A 10603-nucleotide genomic window follows, 5' to 3' on the forward strand; every position below is an offset into this window, starting at 1 on the left:
AGTTAATGAACTTAACAAATTAAATATCTAACATTCCTTCAAATGTGCCTTTATGTGACGTGTGCAGCAAAAGCTGGTCAATAAAGCTTTAGCTTAGCGAAAGGGAATTGCATAGTACTAGCCATGCATATTCTGACAAACTGCAAGTAAAGTTCACTACAAGCTTTCCACTGGTAAAATTAATTTTCATCCACGAGTTAGCCAATGGCGTACTTTGAATTGATTAGATCGGTTATTCGCGGGTTCCACTGTATGTATTACTTGGAAAGTTTCTTACTTTGAGCACATTTATTTCTTAAATTCATTCATTTACATCTAATATTTATTGATTCAGCAAAATCCTCGTAAGATATTACATCGATTATCAAGACATTAACAATCTATCCTACATAAAATTTGCAATATAATATAAAACATGTTAAAAGTGATTGGATAATTTGGATTTAAAATGATCAATTGAATTTGCCGTTGAAAATTCTTTGGGAAGGGACTTCTATTCCCCAATTCCTCTTGAAACGAACGAAACCTAAAACATGTTTACATGCCTTAGCTGCCTTACACTTAAATATATGGCTACCACGCCTTATTCTCTCACTATTTTGTTGCAAGTAATTTTGGTACCGAGCTTTTCTTCTGCATATATTACATTGTAAATTACACGGAAACTATTTTGATTTTTCGCTCGAAGAAAAAAGGCTCGGCACTTTCCTTATATCTAGTTGTTTCAGTCAAGCTGACAGCAGCAATGCGAAAGAAGTTTCGTCACTGTTAAAGTGAATGAAATCGGATGGCACTTCCCTCATCTTTGAGTTTAACCAGATGATCTGAAAGTAGTGAAAGAATTTCTCCTCGCACGCGACAATTTGCGATCAAAAAACTTGCAGTCTACTTTAATTTGAAAGAATTCAGATGGTGAGTACCTTCAGTATTTCGAAGCCACCGTTTTCACATTCCACTTGAAGTTTAATTCCCTCGAGCTTTCCTCCATGCTATGAAAGATGACAGTTACATTTATGAGCGAAGGTGATGGAGGCATTGCCACAAATTGGCTGAAGGCGTATCCACCGCTGCCACTTGAAATTTGCAAATCGTTAAGGTCTAGACTAGGTAAGGGTAAATTTGGGCGTCTCGCTCAAAAGTTTCGTTTTTGCAAATCTTGAATCGGTGGGCTATGAAGTATATTTCCCCGAAAAAAAAAATCTGAAAAAGTAATTTTAAAACCGCTAAAATCGCTTGTATTTGTTTCCCGCCATAATCTGCGCGCGAAAAATGATTGACGTATCATGTCTATCACACGTGAAAGGATTGGGTATCAATTGACAGCATTCACGCGTGATCTGCTACCTTAGCGCGAGCCCGAACGCTGATTGGCTCAGCATAATTGGCTTTCAAGTAGGGGGCGGAGCTATTCAGCAGACCGTGAACTGCACGCGAAATCTTCAAGCTCGATTTTGTAGGGGTTTATTTTAAAGCCAACATTACAACTTCTAGGACCTCCTGTCCCGACGGGTTTAAGGACATCGCTTCCAAATTTTCAGTTCTAATAGATGAATGTACTACCCCAAATAAGGTGCGAGCAATTTTTTGTTTGTCTTCGGAGACTGATTTTATGGCACTTTTGCTGCTATTTCCTTCAATTCTTAGCATATCAAAAATTCCTTATTTCGCAATAACGTGAGGTGGCAGGAGCTTCTGCAGCAGACTCGGTCGTTCTGAGTTTGAGGCCTCAAAACTAAAAGGCAATATTAAATACCAGAAAACTAAAACTTTACTCAAATAATTCATTAGCTTTAATATGATATATAGTTTGACCATTTACAAAAATAGCGGCGCGACAGTTTCATTTTTCCGCGGACACCTCATTTGCCTTCACCGAGACCTTAACTTTCAATCTCAGTGTCTAAGTGAATCATTTATCATCGCTTCCACCAATTACAAAAGATAACATAAAATGTCGCAAGAGTTGAGCATCAATTTAAACGTAGTCAAAGACTTCAATTGAAACAAAAATCCTGAGATGAATCTATCATGGTCAAATATGTTGCCGAAGTTACTAAATGCCAGTTAGTGACTTGGTTTCCAAGCCCTTGCGAACTTCAGGGTTGAGCAACATTTTGCCAAAGTTGTTAATTGCCAAAGTGAGATTCTTCAGTGATTTGCCTCCTGCCGAAACGATCGCCTACACCTTCTACCCAACTAGAACACAACTTTAGGTGGTTGGTAACTGTTAGAAAGAGATTCCCCACCGATGTGTTACGTACCCAGTGATCATCTATCAGTGAGTGGAGATTCTTCAGTGATGTACTGTGTTCCAAGCCACAGCCAAGGCTTTCCTCTCAAAGTATATGTTAGTCCCTTTAATTTTCTTAAACAAAAAAAGAGTATTTCACCCTAGGAAACATTCATGTTCATTTACAGCCTTTCCCAGATGTATCAAGTAACACGTGTCATTTCACTTACCAAAAATTTTATCAAGCATCCTTCCCACAAGTTCACCACACTGTTTCGTCCAACTGTACTCCTCAGCATATTGAATGTGGAGATCCTTCGTCTCCTTTAGCCGAACATCTCTCCTCTTCTTACGGACACTTTTAATAGCATTCGCCCATTCTATAGGATCTTCAGAGCTTACTACACAGCTTGAACCGTGTGGCACGTTCCGCAGAGCATCTCCAAAACCAGAATTTCCACTAACAAGAACAGGAAGACCTGCAGATAATGCTTCAAGTGCAGCTAAACCAAAACCTTCAGTTCTTGACGGCATTATGCACAGATCTACTTCACAAAACAACCTAAATAGATCCTCTCTGCTTTCCGTAAAGGGGCGAACTCTCAGTTGTGTTTGCTTAATGCCATGACGACACAACTTCTCTGTTACTTCCTTTTCTTTTCCTGGTGGTGCCCCGACAAAAATCAGTCGGTAGGAATCTTCATTCAACTGAGATATGGCTTTGGCTGCAATGTCATAGCCCTTTAACATAAAATCTTCTGTGTCACAGCGCCCAAAAACCAAAACACGAAATTTATTTCTTTCCTCAGCTGCTTGCTCAACCAAAGAAAATTCAGAAAATATGCTGGGTGTGAGTACAAATACAGACTGGTCTTTCTTGCTGTAACGAAGATAGCACTTGTACTCGTCAGCCAACTTGGGACCAACTGCTACAACTTGATCTGCCAATTCACACAATTGTATCTCTGCTTTGTGCTTCTTCTCAGCTTTCGAAATTGCATTTGCATATAATTTGAACATTCCTAGGTCTTCAGGGGCTGTATGCACAACCTGAACCCACTTACATTTTATGTTCTTCTGAATGAGTTGCACGTGTCGTCCAAGTATTAGCCCATGTCCAATCACATAATCGATTTCATGGTTTTCTGGTGCAGACGACAGCCATTCAATGGGTTCACACCCTTTCAATTTCCTTGCTTGTACGAGCTTAACACGGTATCCCTTAGCAATTATCACATCTTCTTCACTGCACCAAGGAAGGTACATACTGACTTCCACATTCGGATGCTTTGCCAACTGAACGGCAAGCTCTCTGTTAATGGTCGACAACCCTCCTTTTGTAGATCGCCATTCACTGCTTAGGAGAGTAACCTTAAGTTTCCTACTTGGTGCTTGGCCTGAACTGCTTTGATCGCCTTCTTGTGATGCAGAGGATGAGGTGCTGGGAAAGGAGGGAACCTGTAATACACATGACATTAACCTAAATTAACGACATGATACACTAATGCAGTTTTTTAGTGCCACAATCAATAATTTGACTTTTATCATAACTTACAACGGAACAGGTAGACTGTTTTTCGCAGACGCGCTTAACAGATGATATTTCCCCCAGAGATCAACAATATAGCTATCCTTTTTAAAACCAATAATGTGAACGCACGTGATCCTATTCCTGAGTGAACTGGCGGCGAACGGGAATATTTGGGTCACATGGCTACAAGCCTTTGGATATTATTTCGCTTTATTTCAATACTAGAATTTCTTCGTGGGAACATGGTAGAGATGAAGGTTTACACTACTTTCACCGAAGGAGACAGGTATGAAATGACAACGACCGAGGAAAATGCGATAGCCAGCATTAAGGAACTGATGCAAGTCTTGCAGACGAGGAAGATAGACTGTTTGCATATTAGTCCTAATGAAGAATTACGAATTCAGTACAAAGACAATAGAGTTAAATGTCCGTAAAAAGGTCATGCTTGCCTTTCCTCACAATTATGTGGGGATTGGAGCAAACGAAAGGACGAGAAGGATGCTGTGTCCTTGGAAACAAATAGGCTGCAGTCCGCCAAGAAATGTGTTCAGAAGTTAGAGATTAAATACACTGTCGAAGAAACTGGTTCTGAAAAACTGTAAATTCGTTTTCGAGTGTTTTGCGAACACGATTATTTAGTTATTTATTATTTATTTACTGATTATGTATGAGTTCATAGATGGTGGAATCAACAATAGGACATAGGTCCCCTTCGAGGTTAACCACCAGCCCGCCCTAACGTAAAACATTTAGAACCCATCCCACCCAGAGTAAAAGATCGCTAGCAATGACAACTTGTGGAGATATTTGTCTTACGACACTTGAGACAATAATTTTATACCATCTAATATCATCTTGATCAAAAACGTACTGCAGTTTTTGGAAGTAAAAGGATTTTAACTTGGACTTAAACAGAGAAACAGAGGTAATAGTAGTAATTTCATTAGGTAATGCATTCCAGAGATTGACTATGCGAAAAAAGTAGGTATCGCGAAAACTGTTTGTTTTAGGAATGGTTAACTGCCTAAAATTATTGCCTGAGCTAGAGCGTCTAGTGCTGCATCTAGGTTGGTACATATAATTTCGGGGATCAAATGTATATACGTTAGTTTTGCACGAAAACAAAGTCCAGATATTCTAACCAGTAATTAATAAGTAAGAGCTGGAGTCCCAATAAGCGACCCCTGTAACTGAGGGCATTTGAATAGTTATAGAGGAATTTCGTTGCCCTACGTTGGACTTTTTCTATGGATAAAAGGTTTCTAATAACACTCTTAGGAGCCCAAACTTGGCTACAATAACCAAGATGAGATCTAACTAAAGCTGTGTAGAGAGCCTTTCGAGATTGCATAGACATGTCCTTGGTGCAGTTTCTTTTAAGGAATCCAAGCATCTTGTTGGCTTTAGCGGTAATAGTATCAGTAAATGTGGAGCTCCCTATCCAACCCAGAAGGGCCTTGAGAACTGCCGACAAATCAACATAGAGCTCAACTCGCTTGAGGCTAATTTTAAAGGGAAAATTACGAAAAATATATAAGCTTCAATTGCAGCACCGGAGGAGTACAACAAGAAGTAAGCTCGGCCTTGGAACAATGGGCAATCCAACACGCACTTTGTGGGAACTGTAAGGCCTTAAATGCTCTCAATTACCAAACTTACAGGTGCATGTCGTTCAAGGTCTAGCCATTCAAGGCAACTTGCATCCATTTTCATTCAAGAAGAGCAGCAACAAAAAAAACTGTAGTGATATACATTCAAGAATGTGACCACGTGCATGTACCCTATTGGGTTTCAAAAGCAAAGCATGTTGCATATGTCGTTGATCTTTGGGGCAAAGGTTACGAGCGTCTCTGAAAAAAACAGTCTCTGTCAATAATCACTTAATCAAGATATGATCATGACTTTGGAATCGTGGAGTAAAGTAAAAGAGCTTTTAAGATTCAAAAAATCAAGTGGCCAAGTTATGAATATATTCCGTCACACCAGCCACTGATCAAGTGAAAGAGTTTCTCGCCAAAATATTAAAAAAAAAACATCATTATAACGAACAGAGAAAGAAAATTTATGTCAGACTCGGAAGTCCTAAATTTAAAAATTGTATTACGGAAATTTCATTCGATTCCCTTCCCATGGGGGAAGGTTGGGGGGGGGGGGGGGGGGTTGGTACCTGCTGTCCTGAGGGACGAATCCAAGGTGAAAACTGCTCAACGTCAACAACGACATCTTCTTTAAGTCCAGGCTTGGTACAAACGATTGGTGTCTTTGCACTGTCCAACTGAGAGAGCGACAAAAAACGAAGACAGTGCTCCTCTTTGCATCCTTTAAGACCATGTGAATCACAGTAATCCTCAAGAGCCCCTCCTTGACAGCACACTGGGCACAGAACCGCCAATTCATATCTCATTTTTCTTAACCAGAAAAACTCATTGCGCATGCTCTCTAACCTTAAGCCCAGCTGCTGGCAAACAACACTAGCGCAATGACTGGCACAAGTATGTGCAGTTGCCTTTTGCTGGACGTGTGCGCAAATAGCGACTTCAACAGTCGAAGTGTGGCATACGAAGATCACAGAACAGATATTGTCTCCGCTGGTAATGAATCTAACAACGTTCTGGAACAACTGAGGTATTTCTGCGCTCAAAAAATTTCCTTTGCCCCACCGAAAGAACTGTAGGACTAATCGATGAAAAAAACCTGCAGGGACTTTCTTAGGTTTAAATTTAACAAACAGTGACGGGATTTGTGCTGAAGAAACCAAATTGACAATCTCACTAGTTGGACGGGTTTTCAACATAGATGGTACCAAGTAGCTCTTTGGCTTTTCCGAAGACAAAGGGCACAGCAAACTGAATTTTTCCATGATGGTAATAAGACCCTCGTACAAACTTTCCTTCCCGCTTAAAGTTCCCCAAACATGACTCAACAGTTCCTCGTGCAAGACTCCTTCCTTTTCAAGCTTGGACCAGAGGTCGACAAATTTCTGTTCCTTTCTGTCATAGGGCTTGACAGTTATTACATTTTTAAACACATCAATTAACCACTTTATATCTAATACCACCAGATTGTTCAAAGCTGGGGTGCCATCAAAATGAATCAAAATTCGCAAGTCATGCAAATAGTTAATCACTGTCTCAATCTCTACGTCATCAACGATATCGAAAGATTCTGCAATGTCCTTTGCCGTTTCCAGGGAAACAAAGTGCTTTCCTTCTTCTATTAATTTTCTTAGGGCCTTGTCAAATTTTAGCCATTTGATTGGAATGGTTTCGCTATTATGTGGTAATTCTTTAGCAAGGTCATACACCTCTTTTCTCAAACTGACCACTTCTGGACACTCAGACTCTGTACCGGCTTTTGTGTTATCGACAACGAATACGCCGGACAAGTGGATTCCGTATGGTTTGCTCTTAAGAAATCCAAGGATGTCATGGGCTATCTCTCTAGGATTGCGCTTCTTATCATAAGGTGTATCGGCATGGGTGCACACTAAGAAAACAGGAGGTAGCTTTTGTCGCAACATCTCATCCTTAGCAGTAGTTTCATCGGCGCTCTTGTGGGCATCTCCCGCCAAAGATGCAACAGACCACATCCAAAAATCCAGGTAATCTAAATTGGTCTTAAGATTACTGCTCTCTTGAACTATGTTGTATACACCTTGTTTTACAACGGGCTTGGCCATGTCATGAGGATTTAAGCTGAGATCATACACCAAACAGTAGATTGCTTGTTCTGTTAGGAAGATCGGATGCGTGTCGTAGTAAACTGATTGGCCAGCAAAATCCCACAGAGTTAAAGACAAATGTTCTCTGTTGTCACCTTTAAGTAATGTTTCAATTTCCACTACTGTTTCCTCTGGAAGGGTATGGGTAAAATCAGTACGAACTCCTTGGTTGTCTCCTGATGGGAAGGGTGGCACGTCAGTTGCATCTTTCGTCTGCGTTGGGGCTTGTTCGCGTGTTTCACAGTGTTCGGTGTGCCTTTCTGGTTGAATGGTATCTTTTATTCTTGCTCTTTCGCATTCATCGTCCGAGGGAGTTTCTGTTTCTTTTGTGCTTGTTTTAGACAAGAGGCTTTCATTTCCCTTCCTTAAGTCGTGCACAGTTTTCATTACTGCATGATGGTCAAGCGACATATCTCCTTCAGCATCCTGCTGTTCCGCTGCAGTCCCTGTTGTGAACGCGTCAGCAGTCACTTCGAAATAAGAAGGATCCACATCTATTCCCACGGTACTATCTTCTTCCGGGTCAAAACAGATCCCTTTCAACGACTTTTTTAAGCTCGTCTTTCCGGCTCTATCTTGTCCAATCAGCATTATTGGAACTCTCTTGAGGGAAGTTCTACCGTCAGCGAGGGCCCTGGAAAAGGCTTTCACAGCTGATGAACCCCTTGCAAGAATTTCAGGAGGAACTAAAAATCGGAAGAAAAAATTAAATCTTAAATCTGAAAAATGAGGCCCGCTCGTGCCGATTACAAATGGGGGATTTTCAAAGGTCCTTGAGGACAGATTAAAGTGTAAGGACATTTGGAAAAGCACATCCAAATCTGGGGACAAAATGGGTCTCAATTTCCTAATATGGTAGGAAAAATATGAAATTTTTATACATTTGAACTTCGGAGTCGGTAGGGCTAGTGAAATGGATCATCGCAGTTACGAAGGAAATTGAGCAGCTGCGTAAGAAGCCTGAAAAAAACCCATGCTCAGTGAACGGGATTCGAACACATGACCATGCATTTGCACTGCAATTGCTCTAACAACTGATTTATCGAGCCAACTGGGAACTGGTCACTTGAAAGTAGAAACTCAGAGTTCAAATCCAATCCACGGATATGATATTTTCCTTATTTTCTCTGCTACCACAAGTCCTGGGTCACAGTGTCCTAAATTAACGATAGTAAATTCAAAGCGAATTACGAATTAATGATAATCGTTAATTCAGAGAAGAGATCCCCCCCTCTTCTCGGATTCTTTCACTGAGTCCCTAAAGTCAGTAGTGTAAATTTAATAAAAATTGGGAATGGGGATGAAGTGCTCCTCTCGTCACTCTTTTGCCCCCATAGACTCGACACTTTGTACTCCTGGGATGGACATATAGGTTAGTTGGGGCCCTAAGGAGGTCCTTGATTGGTACCAGCCGACCCTGAGGGGAGACCCAACTCCCTCCCCTATATCGGTCTGTGCACTTTCCATATTTACCCAGGAATGGTCATAGTCGGCCCTGGGAGGAGGCCCAACTCCCTCCTCCATACCTGTGTGTGTACCGCCCTGGTGGTAGGTTTTTCTTTAGCTCAAAAATCCAGGAGTACGTGGGGCTGACCTTTTAAGTTTCAATGGAGCGCTTCGTCTCCCACTTTCGCCTTTTGAGCCACACCAAGTTGTTGTTTTTGTTGATGTTAAGTATTATAATGTTGGGTCCCCAAACATGAGGAAGTCGATTAATCCATGCTTAGTGAACGGGATTCGAACCCATGGCCGTGCAATTGCATTGAGTGACTGTCAGTCTGTTGAATCCAAGCCATAGCTATCTTTCCTACAATACTAGATCAGCATGGTTAATTTCAGTACAATATTTACATTACAAACCTGAGGCACCTTCATGTTTAATTGCGTGAATGATAGAACTCTGGACTTTCTTTACAAAACGAAAGAAATCAGGAAGGTTTTTAGTTATTTCTGCAGGTTCCCAATTCCCACTGTCAAGCAACGCGTCCCATTTTTTGCAATGAAGATGGAAGTCGGTCTCCTAAAAACGAAAAATGAAATGGAACTCGTATATTTGTCTCCTTCCAACAGAAAGAGAAATAAAAGAGTTATCTGGTTATGCTAGATGAATACAAGCACCCCTAACCCTAACCCTAACCCTAACCTTTGCATATTGCCTTCTGCTCTTTAAGAGCGAGACTTAGATAACAATACACCCTATTCAAATGCTAATAAGTGGACGGGTATTCTGAAGTTTTGCCCATGAAGTTAAAATATCTCAAGGGTATGCAGTTGACAGATTGTAAGGTTCTCTGCCTGCAAAAATTTGGGGCAATCAACCATTTTCTTGAATTAATTATCGTAAATTGTTTTCAAAGTACGTTAGTTCACATAGCAATAGAATTTAAAGGACATGAACGTACAGATATTGTAGTACTCTAAGAATAATAACGAGAATTTGATAATTATAAGGTTACAATGTCACTAGTTATGATCGCATAAGTAAGGCTTTTGATAGCTTACATCACTCGACCTTGCTTAATAAACTCACCAGATTGCGAAACTCGAACAAGGCTTTTTTCTTTGTTCCAAATTAAAGCTACGTTTCCAAGACAACAGTGCTCTTGCATTGCAACATCATTGTCAGAACCACTAACACTAACCCACGATGGAACAAGGCTCAAATTTTGGGTCCCATGATTTTTGGCCTCTACATGAATAATCTTCCTGAAGTTATCAAGTCAAGTAACATTAAAACCTATGTTGATGATACGAAAATGTATGTGTCGTCTTCAACAAAGATTTGGATTCATGTTAACGACTAGTTGCTCAAGACCTTCAACATGTGGCTGAGTGGTGCTGTGCAAATCACCTACTGGTTAATCCTGATAAGACTAAGCTGTTGCTGTTTGAGTGAGACAGCTCCTATCTAAGATGTACGTCTGGCACTCACAGCTTATTTTCTAGAGGTTTTTCAGTAAACTATTCTGTTCCTCAACAGTATGGTCCGGAACCTCCCGCGGATATCAATTTACAAATTTTGCCGCCCGTATTTTAATGAAAACTAGAAATCTTGATCACATTTCAATACTGAATGAACTTAGGTGGCTCACCATTGAAGAAATTCTGAACTTGCCCG

At 40.6% G+C, this 10603-nt stretch overlaps 1 protein-coding gene across 2 annotated transcripts in view; it reads right to left on the reverse strand.

The window, feature by feature from the left end:
- Window positions 1-345: 345 nt before the first annotated feature.
- Window positions 346-10603, reverse strand: part of LOC137992562 (uncharacterized) — a 45583-nt gene continuing 35325 nt past the window's right edge. The window contains exons 9-13 of one of the 2 annotated variants that reach the window (XR_011121715.1): window positions 9346-9505; window positions 5932-8171; window positions 2461-3688; window positions 2262-2365; window positions 346-989 (exon numbers count right to left, since the gene is read on the reverse strand). Coding sequence is in view for 1 of the 2 variants with exons in the window: in XM_068837941.1 (XP_068694042.1) it covers window positions 2358-2365; window positions 2461-3688; window positions 5932-8171; window positions 9346-9505 (3636 nt within the window). In the remaining variant the exon portion in view is untranslated. Of the gene's footprint in view, window positions 990-1789; window positions 2366-2460; window positions 3689-5931; window positions 8172-9345; window positions 9506-10603 lie in introns of those variants that run through there. The other variant, XM_068837941.1, reaches the window with a different exon arrangement.

Source organism: Montipora foliosa, chromosome 2 (assembly GCF_036669935.1).
Source record: "Montipora foliosa isolate CH-2021 chromosome 2, ASM3666993v2, whole genome shotgun sequence".
Taxonomy (NCBI): Eukaryota; Metazoa; Cnidaria; class Anthozoa; order Scleractinia; family Acroporidae; genus Montipora; species Montipora foliosa.